Raw genomic sequence first — 21,353 nt, 5'->3', positions numbered from 1 at the left:
TGCCACATCTAGACAAGTTACAACCCTCTTATGACATGAATACCAAAGATAAGGCGGCCAGGAAGAGAGAGAAAGGTAGAGATCAGAGGCGGCTGGCGGGAGGGGCCATAGGAGGACAGGCTCATTGCAATGGCTGAAATGGAACCGAGTCAAACGTGGTTTCCATATGTTCGATACGTTCCACATTTCCATTCCAGCCATTACAATGAGCCCATCCTCCTGTAGCTCCTCCCGCCAGCCTCCTCTGGTAGAGATAGAGTGCCAAGTGCTGTGGTTGAGCTGAAGGTTACCTATTACCCATTATCAGTCGGCACAGTAGAATGGAGATTGTAGAACTGCAACACCTCCACCACACTGACAGAGGAAGTCCTACCCAACTCCCATGAACCCACAAGTTCATATTCCTGCCCAATTTATAGACTTAGATCCAGACAACTATAGAGTCCAAAAGCCTGTTTTAGCATGGGCAACCGCATGGAGGACTTATACCATGTTGAAGTAGTCAACTCAAAGACGGTGGTTAATGACGATGTTGCATAAAGACCGCCATTGAAAAAATGGCCGCGGTTCCTGTCTGTGTAAGTGGACGTTCCCTCTTTAGCTTGAGAATACTTTTCCACGTGAGAAAGCATGCTCAAAGACGGTCGAAGATGGTCTACATTCCATAACTACAGGTGGCAGTAAAATGGCCAACCTTGGCTTTATACCTGTTCAAACAACATACTCCAGGTGGCAGTATGCACCCTTTCAGTTTGTTTGTTGGAAGGAGTAGCAGAATAAATTTGACTACTTCAAAATGGAGATTGATTCAATGGCGCTGCCCGTGCGCTCAGATGCCATAATGGGACAGATGCAAAGATGAGTCATCTAAGTTAATGACATTTGAACTAGAATTCCCGCCATTCCCTCAACCCTATTTGATCAGAAACGACCAATAGTTCATTTTAGTCTTCTTCAACTTTTGGGGTTAAAAGAAGACAAGTAAAGATGCAGAGAATAAGCCCATGTCTCGAGAGAAGCCTTGCTGTGTACTACAGCCTGCCTGGTTAGCCTTACCTACTGCCGTGCTGATTATAGGCAATGATGGGGTCGGCATCCCACACATTGTCATCATAACTAGCATTACCATCCTGCATCTCGCTGCTGGCCGCTGCGTTACCATTGGCCTGATTCTTGTCCTTGTCGTCTTTACTCGCGAATAACTTTTGCAAGCTCTGGTTAAACCTGGGAGAAGAAGGGAGAGAGGGACACTGGTTAACGCCTCACTTTTAATCAACACCCAATAAACAATAACTGAACACTATGCAGTGGTCTGTAAATTCTAAGGAACAGTTTCCTGAACAGCGATTAATAAACATACTTAATCTCAATTCAAATATCTTTGTATTCAAGCACTAGGTTTAATCTGGGTCCTGGAAACTGTCCCTATGTATACAGTGAACTGCAGCAAAACGTTTGCAACTGTTCACGTGTACAATAACTGTGGCAAACTCAGTCCTGCAACTTCTGGTAAATGTGAAACCATGCTGTATATTTTACATCATACTGTATGTATGCACACATAGGTTATACAGCGAACCGTATGGGCAAGATAGGATGGTATCTGAAATGGTCAGCGAGTAGTAGGCTATTCTCTGAGTGGCATCATAATGGGTCATAGAAGGGCAGTCGGAGCACAAGTGAGAGACAGGCTATTACTAGGGGAGTGACCTGGATGAACCAAGGCAGACACCCAGCCGGACAGAGACAGACAGGTGAAAATCTTCCAGCCCGCAGAAAATCAAGGGGCACTCAAATTCAATATCATTGCATTGAGTCTTTGTATATTTCTATGGGAATATAGAAGATACCTTAATGACGTAAATCTGTCTCCCCCACCACATCAATTTCATTGGGCGTGACGCCTTGAGTTTTCTAAAGTCACTGGCTCAGCAGTGCAGCACTTACTTCATGATGAGGATGTATCCACAGTACATGACCACCAACACCAGGCTCTCCCACCTGAGACGGACACAACAGAGAGACAACCACTGAAATCACATCGTATCTCAGTTACCCAACGAAGCCCAATTAAATCCTATCACATCACCCAATAAGGAGCCCCACAGTTCAGACACGGAACTAACGCAAATTCCATCACATCAAGGTATTATTTAAGGACCAATCGAAAAGAGGTGGGGCTCGCTTACCACACTACCTTCCCATCGTAGATGAACTGAGGGGGGAAAAAGAGCACAGGAAGAAATGAAAATAATGGCAGTAAGGAATTATTCAATATAATTTGTCCTTGAGCTGTTGTTGTCTATTCATGTTCTGTATTATGTCATGTTTCATGTTTTGTGTCGACTCCAGGAAGAGTAGCTGCTGCTTTCGGAAAAACTAATGGGGATCCTAATAAAATACTTAAATAAATATATTGTTTATGGTCGCATACAGTACATTTAATGTTCATTTTACTGTCAGACTTACCGCAATAAGAGCGAGGATCGACAAGACGTAGTAGAATGAATCTCGGAAAACAGACCACCAACCCAACACTACAACCTAGAAAGAGAGAGAGAAACAGTCAGTCAGGAAAGAGATCACATCCCTGCAGATACACTACATGACCAAAAGTATGTGGACAAATGTTGGTCCCCCCCCCTTGGCTGCAATAACAGCCTCCACTCTTCTGGGAAGGCTTACCACTAGATGTTGGACCATTGCTGTGGGGACTTCAGCCACAAGAGCATTCGTGAGGTCGGGAACGGACGTTGGGCGATTAGGCCTGGCTCGCAGACGACGTTCCAATTCATCCCAAAGGTGTCAGGGCTCTGTGCAGCTCAGTCAAGTTCTTCAACACCGATCTCGATAAACCATTTCTGTATGGACCTTCGCTTTGTGCACGGGGGCATAGTCATGCTGAAACAGGAAAGGGCCTTCCCCAAACTGTTGCCACAAAGTTGGAAGCACAGAATCATCTACAATGTCATTGTATGCTGTAGCGTTAAGATTTCCCTTCAATGGAACTAAGGGGCCTAGCTCGAAACCATGAAAAACAGCCCCAGACCATTATTCCTCCTCTACCAAACTTTACAGTTGGCACTATGCATTCGGGCAGGTAGCATTCTCCTGGCACCTTCCAAACTCAGATTTGTCCGTTGGACTGCCAGATGGTGAAGTGTGATTCATCACTCCAGAGAACGCATTTCCACTGCTCCAGAGTCCAATAGCGGCGAGCTTTACAGCACTCCAGCCGACGCTTGGCATTGCGCATGGTGATTTTAGGCTTGTATGCGGCTGCTCGGCCATGGAAACCCATTTCATGAAGCTCCTGACAAACAGTTATTGTGCTGACGTTGCTTCCAGTGGCAGTTTAGAACGCAGTAGTGAGTGTTGCAACCAAGAACAGACGATTTTTACGCGCTACACAATTCAGCACTCGGTGGTCTCGTTCTGTGAGCTTGTGTGGCCTACCACTTCACTGCTGAGCCGTTGTTGCTCCTAGACGTTTCAACTTCACAATAACAGCACTTACAGTTACCTGGGGCAGCTCTAGCAGGGCTGAAATTTGACGAACTGACTTGTTGGAAAGGTGGCATCCTATGACGGTGCCACGTTGAAAGTCACTGAGATCTTCAGTAAGGCCATTGTACTGCCATTGTTTGTCTATGGAGATTGCATGTCTGTGTGTTTGATTTTATACACATACACCTGTCAGCAATGGTGTGGCGGAAATAGCCAAATCCACTCATTTGAAGGTGTGTCCACATACTTTTGTATATATAGTGTATAAAACGTCTCAGACTAGAAATGCTGATCTAGGATCAGGTCCCCCCATTCCATAGAATCTTATTCATTATGATCTAAAAGGATAAAATTATCCTAGATCAGCACTCCTAGTCTTTGTGAATACGGGACCAGAAATATGCTTTCCAGAGACTAACGACAGCTGTGAGCAATTGCTAACTATCAGACATGTAGATATGGTTCCCCATAGGAGAACTCAATCTTTCTATTTACTTCTCAGCCATAAGTGATCTAAATGCATATGCTGCACTAAACAAGACCCACATGCACGCACACACACACACACAGACACACACCCACAGAAACAGCCACGTGTATGTGCATGTGCATGTGCACAGAAACACACACACCTGTCCGGCGAATATTCCGCACACGCCGATGATGCACAGGATATTGAAGACCGCTGAGCCGACGATTGTCCCCACCCCCACGTCACCGTGGGTGATGAAGACACCTGTACAGGGGGAGGCAGCCAACCACAATCAGCCTTGACAACAACTATCTGGGAGAGTGTGTGTGTGTGTGTGTGTGTGTGTAGTAGGGCTGGGGTCAATTCGAATTGAAAGCAGTCAATTCAGGAAGTAAACTTAAATACCAATTCAAAATAACTAAAAAACTGCAGCTATTTTCAATGACTTCTCAATAAACTGAAGAGTAGCTATTTATTTCATATGTTTTTGCATTTTGGAATTTTCAATTAAAATATCTTCCTGAATTGACTGCCTTTAATTTTAATTGACCCCAGCCCTGGTGCGTAGGTGTGTCTGACTTTTTGTTGAATTTTGATGTTGGTGTGTTGGTTAATCTCTCGTGGACAGAAATAGGGTGCCTATGGGTACCATTGGGTGCACACTGCCTGCCCTCCAGGACACCTAAAATTATGAGGGACCTAAGCCACCTGAGCCAACGCCTGTTCTCCCCGTTTCCATCAGTCAGACGTGGGCAGTACAGGAGCATCATGGCTAACCCTCAGACCATCAGGCTGCTGAATAGCCACCATAGTCAGCTACCTGCTCCGACTGTCCCCCCCCCCCCCCCCCCCCGGACTTCCTACCCCTGCACTGTTGGAGCTCGGAGCGTAAGAATTTCACTGTACCCTGCAACTACATCTGATTAAATAAAAATCTAGGATTGAATGGTATCGTAGCGTCTGTCAACAGACTGTGGGATGTGAATGTTTTTGTCACTGGTCATTTGGACAAATCACACATTCGCAGGTGTTCACGTCTTTCAAATGTCGGGCGTGGATTGGACATGCTTTGGCTGAATTTCCATTTAGGGAGGTGGAGACGTTGTTAGTGTCTTTTATCATACATCTCCCCCAGAACCTAATCGAGCATCTGATGTAATTACACTCCCACACAAAACAAAACCCACACACACACTACATACACGCGCACACACATACACGCACATCAGCAACACAAACACAAGTACATTCACGCATACAATTTTACACTCATCATTTGCTGCTGCTCCTCTGTACTTTATTTCACTCTTAGTTATTATCTATCCTGATGCCTAGTCACTTTACCCTGCCTTCATGTACAAATCTACCTCAAATACCTCGTACCGCTGCACATTGGTACTGGTCCTCCCTGTAATATTTTAGCTATATTCTTGTGTATTTTATTGTATTACTATTTTACTATGTATTACTATTTTATTTTTGAAACTCTGTATCGTTGGTAAAGACTCGTAAGGAAACATTTCATGGTAAAGTCTACACCTGTTGTATTCGGAGCATGTGACAAATACAATCAGATTTGACAGGATTTTAGTTCTGGGTTTCCAAGTTTTCTGTGTTGTGTAAACGAGTGTGTGAGTGTGCATTGATGTGTGTGTGTGTGTGCGCGATGGCGTTTGTGCGTGTCATGTCTTACCAATGATGGAGGCAAACAGCTCAGGAGCGGAACTCCCAGCTGCCATAAAAGTGGCTCCGGCAACATCCTCACTTAAGTCTAGTTTCTAACAGACCGAAAGAGAGAATGAGAGAGGAGACGGGAGTGGTTAGTCAGGGCTGAGCTTCCCAAACGCTTTGTAGGTTAATGTGGCCCTTTAGTTATCATCTTGACAACCAAGACCACTCATAGAATAGCAAAGTACTTTGTTAGGAAGATTTGATTCAGTTCACGCAGAACATATTGATTCTAAAAAGCATTACTCGAGAGAAGCAAAGTGCTGCCCCAGCTACTAAGTTGGCTGAAAACTCACCCGTGGTTAGGACATAATGCTAGAGCCATGGTGGCCCATGCTAATATCTCAGACCAGTTTCACCAGATTAGATTGTGTGTCCTGACAAGGGTCTCTCACCTCACAGATCTTCTCCAGCGACGGAACAAAGTAGTCGTCACAGATTATAGCCAGGGCCAGGAACATATAGAGGGCCTGTCGAGACGGGAGTGAAGAGTCAGTGTGTATGTGTGTCTGAAACGTTAACTTGGCTGAACAGATAGGAAACTTGGAAGATCTCAATGAAGGAATGAAGAAGAGGTGAAGGATGAACGTAAAGAGCACTAGATCAAAGAAGATGAGATACAGAAGAGCACTAGATCAAAGAAGATGAGATACAGAAGAGCACTAGATCAAAGAAGATGAGATACAGAAGAGCACTAGATCAAAGAAGATGAGATACAGCTATGATTAGACACATCAAGTAAGAAATGTGGTGAAAATGCTAACTATCATATCTGGTGGAAAGACGGAACAGCTACTATTGGATTAGGTAGAATAATACCCTTCCGATCCTCTCAGATCTAAACAACTGACTAGTTGGGTAGGGGCTAGGTTTAAAAAAAAAAATATTTCACCTTTATTTAACCAGGTAAGCTAGTTGAGAACAAGTTCTCATTTACAACTGCGACCTGGCCAAGATAAAGCAAAGCAGTGTGACACAAACAACAACACAGAGTTACACATGGAATAAACAAACATACAGTCAATAATACAATAGAAAAAGTCTATTATACAGTGTGTGCAAATGAGGTAGGATAAGGGAGGTAAGGCAATAAATAGGCCATAGTGGCGAAATATGTACAATATAGCAATTAAACACTGGAGTGGTAGATGTGCAGAAGATGAGTGTGCAAGTAGAGATACTGGGGTGCAAAGGAGCAAAATAAATCAAATAAAACACAGTATGAGGAACACCGGATTGATTTGGGATTGATCCCAACACTTTGAAAACTGTATTTATTGCTTAAACATTTTCTGCAGTGCATAGTACTCTCCTAGCCTGCTGCCAGATCCCGGGTTTGTGCTGTATAGCCAACTCCTATGATCATTGTCATGCCAAATAACCATGGCAGTTGGGAAGACCGCACAAAGAGATCTGGGACCAGGCTATTGTTCCTTACCATTGTGTGAGAGAATAATATAATCCTATTTCAGTACAGTTGACGTGATAGATAAACTCAGCAAAAAAAAGAAACATCCTCTCACTGTCAACTGCGTTTATTTTCAGAAAACTTAACATGTGTAAATATTGATATGAACATAACAAGATTCAACAACTGAGACATAAACTGAACAAGTTCCACAGACATGTGACTAACAGAAATGGAATAGTGTGTCCCTGAACAAAGGGGGCGTCAAAATCAAAAGTAACAGTCAGTATCTGGTGTGGTCACCAGCTGCATTAAGTACTGCAGTGCATCTCCTCCTCATGGACTGCACCAGATTTGCCAGTTCTTGCTGTGAGATGTTACCCCACTCTTCCACCAAGGCACCTGCAAGTTCCCGGACATTTCTGAGGGGAATGGCCCTAGCCCTCACCTTCTGATCCAACAGGTCCCAGACGTGCTCAATGGGATTGAGACCCAGGCTCTTCGCTGGCCATGGCAGAACACTGACCTTCCTGTCTTGCAGGAAATCCCACACCGAACGAGCAGTATGGCTGGTGGCATTGTCATGCTGGAGGGTCATGTCAGGATGAGCCTGCAGGAAGGGTACCACATGAAGGAGGAGTATGTCTTCCTTGTAACAAACAGCGTTGAGATTGCCTGCAATGACAACAAGCTCAGTCCAATGATGCTGTGCACACCGCCCCAGACCATGACGGACCCTCCACCTCCAAATCGATCCCACTCCAGAGTACAGGCAGGTAGCTACCTGGGGCAGCAGGTAACCTAGTGCGTTGGAATTGTAACCGAAAGGTTACAAGATCGAATCCCTGAGCTGACAACGTAAAACGCTGTTGTTCTGCCCCTGAACAAGGCAGTTAACCCACTGTTCCTAGGCTGTCATTGAAAATAAGAATTTGTTCTTAACTGACTTGCCTAGTTAAATAAAGGTACAATAAACAGGCCTCAGTGTAACGCTCATTCCTTTGACAATAAACGTGAATCCAACCATCACCCCTGGTGAGACAAAACTGCGACTCATCAGTGAAGAGCAATTTTTGCCAGTCCTGTCTGGTCCAGCGACGTTGGGTTTGTGCCCATACCGATGTTGTTGCCGGTGATGTCTGGTGAGGACCTGCCTTACAACAGGCCTACAAGCCCTCAGTCCAACCTCTCTCAGCCTATTGCGGACAGTCTGTTGTTGTTGCCATCCTGTACCTGTTCACCAGGTGTGATGTCTGGATGTACCAATCCTGTGCAGGTGTTGTTACACGTGGTCTGCCACTGCGAGGACGATCAGCTGTCCGTCATGTCTCCCTGTAGCACTGTCTTAGGCATCTCACAGTTTGGACATTGCAATTTATTGCCCTGACCACATCTGCAGTCCTCATGCCTCCTTGCAGCATGCCTAAGGCACGTTCACGCAGATGAGCAGGGACCCTGGGCATCTTTCTTTTGGTGTTTTTCAGAGTCAGTAGAAAGGCCTCTTCAGTGTCCTAAGTTTTCAGAACTGTGACTTTAATTGCCTACCGTCTGTAAGCTGTTGTCGTCTGTAAGCTGTTGAAGAGGCACTGTTGAGCCGCCTTCACCACACCGCCTGTGTGGGTGGACCATTTCAGTTTGTCTGTGATGTGTACGCCGAGGAACTTAAAACTTCCACCTTCTCCACTACTGTCCCTTCGATGTGGATAGGAGGGTGCTCCCTCTGCTGTTTCCTGAAGTCCACGATCATCTCCTTTGTTTTGTTGACATTGAGTGAGAGGTTGTTTTCCTGACACCACACTCCGAGTGCCCTCACCTCCTCCCTGTAGGCTGTCTCGTCGTTGTTGGTAATCAAGCCCACTACTGTTGTGTCGTTTGCAAACTTGATGATTGAGTTGGAGGCGTGCATGGCCACGCAGTCATGGGTGAACAGGGAGTACAGGAGGGGGCTGAGCATGCACCCTTGTGTGTTGTGTTGAGGGTCAGCAAAGTGGAGATGTTGTTTCCTACCTTCACCACCTGGGTGTGGCCCGTCAGAAAGTCCAAGACCCAAATGCACAGGGCGGGGTTTAGACCCAGGGCCTCCAGCTTAATGATGAGCTTGGAGGGTACTATGGTGTTGAATGATGAGCTGTAGTCAATGAACATCATTCTTACATAGGTATTCCTCTTGTCCAGATGGGATAGGGCAGTGTGATGGCGATTGCATCATCTGTGGACCTGTTGGGGCTGTATGCAAACTGAAGTGGATCTAGGGTGGCAGGTAAGGTGGAGGTGATATGATCCTTGACTAGTCTCTCAAAGCACTTCATAATGACAGAAGTGAGTGCTGCGGGGCGGTAGTAATTTAGTTCAGTTATCTTTGCCTTCTTGGGTTCAGGAACAATGGTAGCCATCTTGAAGCATGTGGGGACAACAGACTGGGATAGGGAGTGAATGAATATGTCCATAAATACACCAGTCAGCTGGACAGCGCTGAGGATGCGGCTAGGGATGCCGTCTGGGCCAGCAGCCGTGTGATTTCCTGTAGACCCTGCCATATACGTCTCGTGTCTGAGCTGTTGAATTGCAACTCCACTTTGTCCCTATACTGACATTTCACTTGTTTGATTGCCTTGCTGGGGGAATAACTACACTGTTTATATTCAGCCATGGATGCCGCCATCCATCCATGGTTTCTGGTTAGGGTAGGTTTTAATAGTCACAGTGGGTACAACATCTCCAATGCACTTCCTTATGAACTCACACACCGAGTCAGCGTATAGATCGATGTTATTCTCTGAGGCTGCCCGGAACATTTCCCAGTCTGCGAGATCAAAACAATCTTGAAGCATGGATTCCGATTGGTCAGACCAGCATTAAATGGTTCTAGTCACGGGTACATCCTATTTGAGTTTCTGCCTGTAAGACGGTAGGAGCAAGATGGAGTCGTGGTCGGATTTGCCGAAGGGAGGGCGAGGAAGGGCATTGTATGCATCGTGGAAGTTAGAGTAGCAGTGATTGAGTGTATTGCCCGTGCGAGTGCTGCAATCAATATGCTGATAGAATTTAGGTAGCCTTGTTCTCAAATGTGCTTTGTTAAAATCCCAGCTACAATAAATGTTGCCTCAGGATATATGGTTTCCAGATTACATAGAGTCCAGTGAAGTTCCTTGAGGGCCGTCGTGGTGTCTGCTTGAGGGGGTATACACACAGCTGTGACGATAACTGATGAGAATTCTCTTGGGAGATAATATAGCCGGCATTTGATTGTAAGGAATTCTATGTCGGGTTAGCAGAAGGACTTGAGTTCCTGTATGTTGCTATGATTACACCATGAGTCATTAATCATGAAGCATACACCCTCGCCCTTTTTCTTCCCAGAGAGGTGTTTATCTCTCGGTGCGACGCATGAAGAAGACTCAGTAGCGCATTGAAGCCAAATGAAGTCAGTTAAAGATGGCATCTCATAGAGAAATAACATGCACAGTTTGAGTTACTCCAGGAAGTGACGTTGCTGGCTCTCTCAGTGCTGCCCCCTCTCATTGAGTAACTCAAGTTGAAGGTCGACCAGGGTACTGCAGGCTCTCATTAGCAAGTAAATTGTACTTTTTACAGTAAAACTTCAATTAAACATTGTCTCAAATAAGTGCCTGTCCCTTTTAATTGCTGTGCAAAGGCACACATTTCAGCAAATAAGTGCATTTTTCAAAATAAACGCAGGGTCTAAATGAATTGTTTACAAGATTACCATGAACTACCATGTATTATTTACGAGGTTTAATGTTTCATTTGTTACATAAAAAAATTCAGCAATGACTCAAACAAATGATGGCAATTATAAATTGTTATTGCCAGTAAGAAACTGCTTGCCATTTGCTGCTAACAGCTGAGAACTGCTGGCAAGCACAAAAACAGTCAACAACTTCAGGAGCACAGACCCTTAGAAATAGCCCGAACGCCCTCTAGTGACCAAAGTAAGAACTGCCTGAAAATGCACAGTCAAATAGGAGAATCATTATTCTGTCACAGGAAAAGTGTGGTTAAAAAAAAATAGAGGCATACTAAGACAAAAGAAACGTGACAGCGTGTAAATGACAACACATTAGTGCAGGAAACAAAGAAATTGATTAAAATGCTGGAATTAAACAATTAACTATGCAAATGGTGTATTATATCCAATTATTGGTATCATGATTGTTTTCTAAACATTGTTATTTACACAAAGTTTGACCACGAAGATTGCAATTTTTTCATTCAATACAATGGGGGATACTGTTTTCTGCAAAACAATGCCTGGAGTACCGCGGTCGGCCTTGAGAGGGGGAAGAGGGGGAAGTAGTTCTCCCGATGTGAGATCAAGCTGAGGTCCAAATTCAAGCCTTAGCCCCCTACCGAGACACCTCTTAATCATACTTGTACATCTGAAAGAATGTGTGTGGGGGGGGGGGGGGGGGGTACTAGATGTCCATTGAAACTGAGGGGTCCTATGACCCTTAAATATTTTACATTTTCATTATATAAAAAAAAAGATTAAAAAGTATTAATGTGAAAATATTGAATGATGCCATCAGTGCCCCCACAAACATTTGTCGTGCATGACGCCACTGGTGGAAACTCCAGCACATCATTCTTAGAGTAAGGTCTAGGTAGAGTCATTCTTATATTGCTTACACCTTTCATACCTACAGTATTAGGGGCAATCAAGAAGTGTCCACTAACTAGGTGTGGGAACAAGAGGTTGATTTTGGACTGGGCTAGTGATAAAAGAGTTATACCTAGTAATAGAAGCAGTCAAAGCGCTCTCTTACCGCTACAATGTGCAGCAGGACGGCCCCACTCTTGCGCTCGTTGTTGGAAAACATGTCTTCAGGGAACTCCTTGATAGCTGAGAAGAGAAAACAACATCATCACGGTGTGTCAGTAATGTGACTGATGTCCCAGATGCCCCCTTGTCCATAACCAAGGATGAGTTCACCTTGTGTGGTGGCGGCACTGACAAAGAGCTTGGTAAGACTTTTAAATGTTCAAGTCAACATTACTTAATTTGCATTATGTTACCAAAGGATCCTCCTCAACCCCTAAAAAAAGACAGTGAGGTAATACTTAAAAAGCATAAACTGGATCTTGTGTTCAGTAGGGAGTAAATGTTTGGAAACCTATAAAGCCAGGATGTAATACCTGAACTTGTCCAACAGGGGCGGATTGGCCATCTGGCAATTCTGGCAAATGCCAGATGGGACGGACCATTTTTTGTTTGGTGAGCTGGTCGAAATTGACACACAAATAAAATGTTTTATATATATACAGTACCAGTCAAGTTTGGACACACCTACTCATTCCAGAGTTTCTTTCTTTTGACTATTGTCTACATTGTAGAATAATAGTGAAGTGTTAAATAAATAAAATATTTTATATTTGAGAACTTTCAAAGTAGACACCCTTTGCCTTGATGACAGCTTTGCACACTCTTGGAATTCTCTCAACCAGCTTCAGTCATCTGGAATGCATTTCAATTAACAGGTGTGCCTTGTTAAAAGTTAATTTGTGGAATTTCTTTCCTTCTTAATGCCTTTGAGCCAATCAGTTATGTTGTGACAAGGTAGGGGTGGTATACAGATGATAGCCCTATTTGGTGAAAGACCAAGTCCATATTATGGCAAGGACAGCTCAAATCAGCAAAGAGAAACGACTGTTCATCATTACCTTATTAAGACATGAAGGTAATTCAATGCAGAACATTTCAAGAACTTTAAATGTTTCTTCAAGTGCAGTACCAAAAACCATCAAGCGCAATGATGAAACTGGACCACCACAGGAAAGGAAGACCCAGAGTTACCTCTGCTAAAGAGGATAAGTTCATTAGAGTTAACTGCACCTCAGATTGCAGCCCAAAAAAACGCTTCACAGAGTTCAAGGCACACTTAACCAGCATGGCTACCACAGCATTCTGAAGCGATACGCTATCCCATCTGGTTTGCTCTTAGTTGGACTATCATCTGTTTTTCAACAGGACAATGACCAAACACACCTCCAGGCTGTGAAAGGGCTATTTGACCTAGAAGAAGAGTGATGGAGTGCTGCATCAGATGACCTGTTCTCTACAATCACCTGACCTCAACCCAATTGAGATGGTTTGGGATGAATTGGACTGCAGAGTGAAGGAAAAGCAGTCAACAAGTGCTCAGCATATGTGGGAACTCCTTCAAGACTGTTGGAAAAGCATTTCAGGTGAAGCTGGTTGAGAGAATGCCAAGTGTGTGTAAAGCTGGTGACTACCTCATGAAGCTGATTGAGAGAATACCAAGACTGTGCAAAGCTATCATCAAGGCAAAGGGTGGCTACTATAAAGAATCTCAAATATAAAATATGTTTTGATTTGTTTAACACTTTTTTGGTTACTACATGATTCCATGTGTTATTTCATAGTTTTGATGTAAGGGAAAGGGAAAGGTCTTCACTATTATTCTACAATGTAGAAAATAGTGAAAATAATAGGTGTCCAAACTTTCGACTGGTACTGTATATATATCTAATTTGTGGGAGGCAACCCGGATTATAGGCTGACCGCTGACTGTATTGACCCCAGTACTGACCCCTGTACTGCCCAAGACCGTGGTCACTCCTATGAGCATCTGGCCGCAGCAAAAAGAAACAGACTGGCCCTCCTTGGGACCAGCTAGTGGCTGTATTAGGAATGGTGTTAAGTCCACACGAGGTCAGATGTACACCCACCTGCATGTGCCTTCTCTTCCTATCTCTTACATAATGTACAGTAATGTGCCAGGCAGCAAGGATACTAGAGCATGAAGTTATATAATCATAGATTGTCCAAAATACACAGTGGGCTACATTTAGATCAGATAGACCGTAGGGACTTGTTTTGATGTACTGCCGCATTTGCATGTGGCTTGATAAAAATGCTTACCACAGATAATTTGAAAAGAAACTGAAACAATCATGCATTACCATTCACATAGAAGTACTACGCACAGTTTAACACAGAACACACCAATACCTTGTGATCTTCTGTCGCATATGGACCCATTAAATTACAATTGTCCCCTGAGACAATGAACCTGTCCCACACGCCTAACGAAATCCACCGCCTATTAACTTTAGATGGCGCTGATGACTGATTTACTAACCCAAGTTCTGAATCCTCCTTGGCAATGCTGCTTTGGCCCAACTCTTCGAAGGGATATCATATGAGATGTACAGAAGTCTTTGACATCCTTTCCCCCAGTAGGCATACAGGTAAAAAGAGGGATGAGGTTAAAAAAAGGACCGTAAACTTCTGATATGGGTCCAGGATTTCCTTGGTCATTATCCGTGGAAGTGGCTCTCCGCTAGTAGCGTGATTTGTTTATATTAGCACAGGTATCGGTCCTTTGCCACGTGACACCACACCCCCCTCTGAAATCTCTGTAAGGCCTTATACAATCGATGGAGAGTCTTCTCAAGGTCAGATGCTGCATGTCATTACAGATATAAGCGAAGAAAGCAATATGTGGAATTCAGTGCGGAACAACATTTCATCATTCATTATATTTTTCCCATTTTATTTATGAAACCATGTAATGTGGCAAAAGCGTTGCGTAGGCTCCACTGCTCACAAGATCACAGGTGCAATTATTTAGAACATGGCAGCTGCGGATAAGGGTCTTTAGGCTACTTGAGCGGCATGTAACGTAACAATGAAACACTGCGTTTAGACCTTCGTAGGTGGTTTGAAAAGTCAGATACAAATCTGATTCCTGACCATGCAACTTGTGACTGAACGGTCAAATCTGATTTATTTGCCCACAAGTGGCTCAGTTGGTAGAGCATGGTGTTTGCAACGCATGGTGTTTGCAACGCCAGGGTTGTGGGTTCGATTCCCACGGGGGGCCATGTATGAAATGTATGCATTCACTACTGTAAGTCGCTCTGGATAAGAGCGTCTGCTAAATGACTAAAATGTAAATGTAAAATGTTTATAGACTGTTATTTAGCATATCTTGTTGCTTGCAAGCTACTCTGTTGACAGTTTGACAAGAACACGTGGTAGCTAATTAGCTTGATAATTGTTTACAAACAAATTAGTGAATGCTCTAGAAAGCTAAACAGCTACCTAGCTAGCTAGTTGACTGCCTTGGCTAGCCAAAAAGGACACATTTTAAAAGTTGGATAATCTTATCCCTTAAGGCTTTAAAAGTGTTCTTACACTATGATTTTGAACATTCAAATTAACTGGGAAAGGTCCATGGCAGGCATTGTGGTCACCTTACATAACTTCTGAGTGATAAGAAGCAGGAGCACCACCACCAATCAGTCTGCACCACTGCGCACACACGCGTTGTTACTATGGCAACTAGAGTAGCCATGCCAGCAAAGGACTGCTGTCGCAACACACAATCCGATTTGGTCACATGCAACTTGCTGTTTGGACAGTCAGTATTCCAAAAGGCTTTAGAGGACGCCTCCGAGAGTTGGGAGCTAGCGCACAGTTGGGCGGGCGGAGGGGGTCTTCACCTCTCTCCCGCTCTCGTAGCAGTGTAAACAGTGTACCAGACACGATCTGCACACAGTTAGCCCGTTTCCTTTCTGCAGAGGTCAGTCCAGATATGAACATGCTTCAACAGACGTTTCCACACGGGGATAGGCAGTGAGATCGCTAGGTTACCACTACAGCAGGCAGAGCACAGCGGCGGCAGAAGGAGGGTGCTCCCATGCTGCTTGATTAAATGTCGCATCCCAAACCTAACCAAAGTGCTGCATCATATAGATAAGTTAATTGGTACGTTTTCCACAAGTGTAGGCTTGAGGTTTAAAAAGGTGGCACATTTGACAAGTCAGTGGATCAGAGTTGACGGTATTTTTGCACTGGGAAGTCTCTGCTGCGTTCTGCGCGTTGTTGCAGTTCTTTAGTGTGAAACAATGCGTCAGTGTGTCTCTGTGGTAACCTTGTGGGATACCTTTGAGAGTAGGATATATCGTTCAGCTTCAACATGAGTCAACCTTGAAATAACCTAATGTTCTTGTTGGATTGGAATCAACATTCTTGAACATGGTCAACAAAAATCTAAAGTCAGTCTCTCACCACCTAGCCTACATAAAATAGGAATATCTGGGTTGCACCTAAATGTCCAAAATTGGCACTGATATGAATATATTGTGGCACACCATACATTTGTGTATTGCCATAGCGTAACTTCATATCACATGCAGTGAGTCAACTAGGCCCCGTACCAGACCTGGGCAGAACATTTTTGCATATTTTAGTTTATTTGAAAATACCAACTTTTCAAATACTCATGGTGGTCGAATATAGATTTTATAGAGTTTCAACTAAAAGGTAACTATTTTCTTTATTCAAATACAGGTCTCAGAATAAAATATTATTTAACTATTTTCAATACCTCTGTCACAGGGGTCGTTGAATGGAGGCCAAGGCGCAGCGTGTATAGTGCTCATTCTTTGTCTTTAATGAAATACACTTCAACAACAAAACGACCAACAGTCCCATCAGGTACACTAGACTAAACGGAAACAAATACCCACAAACCCTAAAGGAAAACAGGCTGCCTAAGTATGGCTTCCAATCAGAGACAACGATAGACAGCTGCCTCTGATTGGAAACCATACCTGGCCACAACATAGAAAATGACAACATAGAATGAAACTCCAGACAACCCAGATAGAAAACAGAAAACCCAAAACACATAGACAAAACACCCCCCTGTCACGCCCTGACCAATCTACTAGGGAAAAATGACCTCATACCAGGGTCAGGACGTGACAACCTCTCAGAAAACCAAATTATATTTGAAGGTATTTGAATATATGCTAGTTATTTGAAAACAAAAAAAATATGTATTTGATGGCTGCCAAATATTTGATGAAGAACCAAAAACTACAACAGTTCATTGAATTAGTCTAACTATGGTTTGGAGGGCTTTCAGATATTAATCTTATAATGAAATACATGAGGGACATAGATTCACCTCATCATTAGAGTAGACCACTTGTGCAGCTTCAAAATGACTAACAAATATATTTTCATAATGAGTGGCATAAGGTAAAACTAACACTTTACATCAAGTTCTTATACATGTGTATTAACTTTGTTACATTGCAACATTGTTACATTGCTTTATAATTGCATAATAATCAAGTTATTACATAAGTGGAATATGGAACAGTGACTATTCCTTGTGTACAGTAGTTACAAAAACTCAGCTCATTGCTATGCATTTAAAATGCAATTACCAACGTATTATGTAACGACATGCTAATAAAATGTTGCTCCAAAACTAAACTATCCTTCTAAAGATGGTATAGCGCAGGGTATTCAACTCTTACCCTATGAGGTAACAAATCCTGTGTAACATTTATTGTACAGAAAAACCCATTTGTGTCACAAGTCACAACTCTTGTGACAAATTTGTTTCACATCAGTTGCACAACTTGAGTGTGTACAGGGTCCTAGACCACAAAGTCATACTCATGCAAATCAATTTCAGCTGGAAGACCTTTGTGTTGTTTTGTCATAACAAACCACAAAGTAGTTGGCTAAAAGAGACATTGTCTTAGTGACATATAGAACACATGCAAGGTTAAAATAGTATGGTCCCCTTAAATAATATGTTAACTTCTATCATATTACTTTACATGCCAACAATAGTAGCAGTGCATGCTGTCACAGTTGCGTTACATCACTGGAGCTGAGCCGTCTGACTCAGCAAAAAATATAAATATAATGCAGGATGTTTTTATGACCTTTTAACAGGATTTGAATCCCTGTGCTGACAAGGTAAAAATCTGTCGTTCTGCCCCTGAACAAGAACATGTAGTGGAACTGGCTTTCCCGGTAGGCTGTCATTGCAAATAAGAATGTGTTCTTAACTGACTTGCCTAGTTAAATAGATGAGCATTCTATTGATATATTTTTCCAAAACGTCATTCGGTGTACACCTGCACTAAAATGTCTGACATAAACAAGCAAGCTACATTCTTAAACCAAGTAAATACATCCTATGCTCAAAGGACCTTCTGAAAAGGATAACAGTAGAATAACTAAAAAAGTCGCTCCTCCTTTGTCACGTTCGCTCGGGATTGTTTCTTTGGGAAGTCTAACTGTTAAGCCAGAGAGAGCGAGAGAGATAGAGAAAACCACAAAGTCATCTAAAGAGTAAACTACACATCTATAAATAAACCACTGGATTCTCTGTTTGGACACCTGACTAGTGGCGTCTACTTATGCAATAAATGGCAACACTTTTGTTCATCAATCTTCTCTACGCACACACACACACACATCTAGTATGTGGCAGGAGATTGTTGGATAATGACCTTATTGACCTTTCAGTGGGTTGGTTAATCAGCTCCAGAAGTAATCCACAGAGCCCAAGCAGAGGAGGTGTTGGAGGGTTTACAAGGAAAAAGTCTCTGCCTGCTAGTGCTAACCACGTGGGCATTAGAGCATCCTAAGTTTCCAAGTCATTAACCAAGCCACTGATAGGTCAATAAGGTCATTATCCAACAATCTCCTGCCGCATACTAGATCCTATAGGCCACAACTGTCTGGGCATTAGGCCTGTGATCCTAGGTAGTAAAATATAAATGATTAAACCTGCAAGTAACCGATCACGAAGCAGTGACTCATTATTTGTAGATAATTACTCATTGTGTCACCAGACAGACATCATTGGCAGGCATGACGAATGACATCATACACTCCTCCGTATTTATTTGGACAGCTAAGCTAACATTTAAAAATTCAGCTCTACATAAATTGTGATGAATGATTAGTGAGAAAGTTACAGAATCATACCCCCCAAAAACGCAAACCTCTCCGGTTATTGGTTAGAGGTTATTTTCTGGGGGGTATGATCTTTGACCCTCTAACTTTCTCACTTATCATTCATGATTAATTCATGATAATCGATAACCATGTTCGCATCCACATTAATGTAGAAGTATAGTGAAACATTTTCTATTCTTATTTACAATAAAGGTGACCCTAAAATGATAATACATGATTCACCATTCAGTTCCTATTGGGCAAAAATGAAAATACCCTCAAATAAAAGGTGACAAAAAGTTGCTGGTCAGGGTCAGGCCTCACATTGAGTATGTTGCCGTGACACCCAGATACCATGTCAACACTGCAAATCCCACTGTTGGCATGTGGCAGTTGACGTACCAGTCCAAGCTGTGCCTCCCTGTCACATTCCAACCTTCCCTCAACCTCCCCAGCACATGGCTGGGTAAACACACACACACACACACACACACACACTGCCTTCAGAAGGTATTCATACCCCTTGACTTATTCGACATTTTGTTTGCGTTACAGCCTGAATTCAATATTGATTGAATATGTTTCTCACCCAATATCCCAAGTGAAAACACATTTAGTAATGTTAGCAAATTTATCGAAAATGAAATACAGAAAAATCTAATTTACAGTTGAAGTTGGAAGTTTACATATACCTTAGCCAAATACAAACATTTAAACTCAGTTTTTCACAATTACTGACATTTAATCCTAGTCAGAATTCCCTGTCTTAGGTCAGTTAGGATCACCACTTTAATTTAAGAATGTGAAATGTCAGAATAATAGTAGAGAGAATGTCACGTCCTGGCCAGTATAAGGATTAATTGTTATTGTAGTTTGGTCAGGACTTGGCAGAGGGTATTTGTATTATGTGGTTCAGGGTGGTGTGTTAGTTAGGAGGGCGTTTGATTTATTATTTCCGGGTTTTGAGTTATGGTCTATGTTTATGTATTTCTATGTGTAGTCTAGTAAGTGTGTTTCTATGTTGAGTTAATTGGGGTGGACTTCCAATTGAAGGCAGCTGTTTGGTGTTGCCTTTGATTGGAAGTCCTATATTAGTTGGGTGTGTTTGTCTGTGTATTTGTGGGAGATTGTTCTTGGATTGCTGTGTTGCCTTCAAGACTGTTATTTTGTCGTTCATCGTTTTGTTATTTTTTGTATACGTGTTTGTTTGTTTTTTTTTCCTTCTCTTCCCGTAAATAAAGAAGATGAGTATACATGTCCCTGCTGCGTTTTGGTCCTCCATTTCTAACAACAACCGTGACAGAATCTCCCACCAATACAGGACCAAGCAGAGGGAGGATAAGGAGCGCGAGAGATGGGCTCGCGAGGGGAAGGAGTTCTGGACCTGGGAGGAGATCATGTCGGGGAAAGGACCCTGGCGGAAGGATTCCCAGGTCGAGGAGGTAATGCCAGCCGGTGGACGGAGTCGCAGGCGGCGGTCAAGGAGGCCCGGAAGACACCCCCAAGAAAATGTTGGGGGGGACTAATGGGGTGGTCCGGAAGGGCAGAGGAAGAGCCCAGACCACTGCTCTCGTGGGGGATGACGGCGGAGGAGGAGACGAAGATGAGGCGGTTGATTGAGGACCTGCTGAGGGAAGATCTGGAGGAGGAGCTATGGGATGCGGAGTTGCGCGCTGTGTCGCCAGTGCGCCCGCACAGCCCGGTGCGTCCGGTGGACATGCCCAGCACATGCCGTGCTAGGATGGGCATCCAGCCAGGACGAGTGGCTAAACCGGCTCCACGCTTCAGTTCACCAGTGAGTGTTCACAGTCCTGTCTGGCCCGTCCCTGCTCCCCGCACAAAGTCCACAGTGCATGTCCATAGTCCTGTCCGGCCCGTCCCTGCTCCCCGCACCAAGTCAGTGGTGCGTGTCCCCAGTCCGGCCCGGCCCGTTCCTGCTCCCCGCACCAAGCCAGTGGTGCGTGTTCCCAGTCCGGCCCGGCCCGTCCCTGCTCCCCGCACCAAGCCAGTGGTGCGTGTCCCCAGTCCGGCCCGGCCCGTTCCTGCTCCCCGCACCAAGCCAGTGGTGCGTGTCCCCAGTCCGGCCCGGCCCGTTCCTGCTCCCCGCACCAAGCCAGTGGTGCGTGTCCCCAGTCCGGCCCGGCCCGTCCCTGCTCCCCGCACCAAGCCAGTGGTGCGTGTCCCCAGTCCGGCCCGGCCCGTTCCTGCTCCCCGCACCAAGCCAGTGGTGCGTGAGCCCAGTCCGACTCGTCCTGTTCCCGCTCCCCGCACTAGCCTGGAGGTGCGTGTTCCCAATCTGGTACGCCCAGTACCAGCACCACGCACCAGGCTTCAAGTGCATAAACCCAGCCTCGCCAGTCGCCAGAGCCGCCCGCCAGTCAACAGTCGCCAGAGCCGCCCGCCAGTCAACAGTCGCCAGAGCCGCCCGCCAGACTGCCCCGAGCTGCCAGAGTGGCCAGACTGCCCCGAGCTGCCAG

The 21,353-nt window shown here is 44.2% G+C and overlaps 1 protein-coding gene across 1 annotated transcript in view; it reads right to left on the bottom strand.

Annotated features, from left to right (window-relative positions):
* The window catches only part of LOC115174603 (sodium/potassium/calcium exchanger 4), a 78,725-nt gene that overhangs the window by 13,522 nt on the left and 43,850 nt on the right, over positions 1-21,353 (bottom strand). The window contains exons 3-10 of the mRNA XM_029733298.1: positions 11,903-11,979; positions 6,103-6,177; positions 5,673-5,757; positions 4,140-4,243; positions 2,470-2,544; positions 2,190-2,215; positions 1,948-2,001; positions 1,127-1,224 (exon numbers count right to left, since the gene is read on the bottom strand). Coding sequence (XP_029589158.1) covers positions 1,127-1,224; positions 1,948-2,001; positions 2,190-2,215; positions 2,470-2,544; positions 4,140-4,243; positions 5,673-5,757; positions 6,103-6,177; positions 11,903-11,979 — 594 coding nt within the window. The remainder of the gene's footprint in view (positions 1-1,126; positions 1,225-1,947; positions 2,002-2,189; positions 2,216-2,469; positions 2,545-4,139; positions 4,244-5,672; positions 5,758-6,102; positions 6,178-11,902; positions 11,980-21,353) is intronic.

This window comes from Salmo trutta, chromosome 35 (genome assembly GCF_901001165.1).
Source record: "Salmo trutta chromosome 35, fSalTru1.1, whole genome shotgun sequence".
Taxonomy (NCBI): domain Eukaryota; kingdom Metazoa; phylum Chordata; class Actinopteri; order Salmoniformes; family Salmonidae; genus Salmo; species Salmo trutta.
Note: the sequence above shows the minus strand (reverse complement) of the source record. Positions and strands in the feature narration are given on the sequence as shown.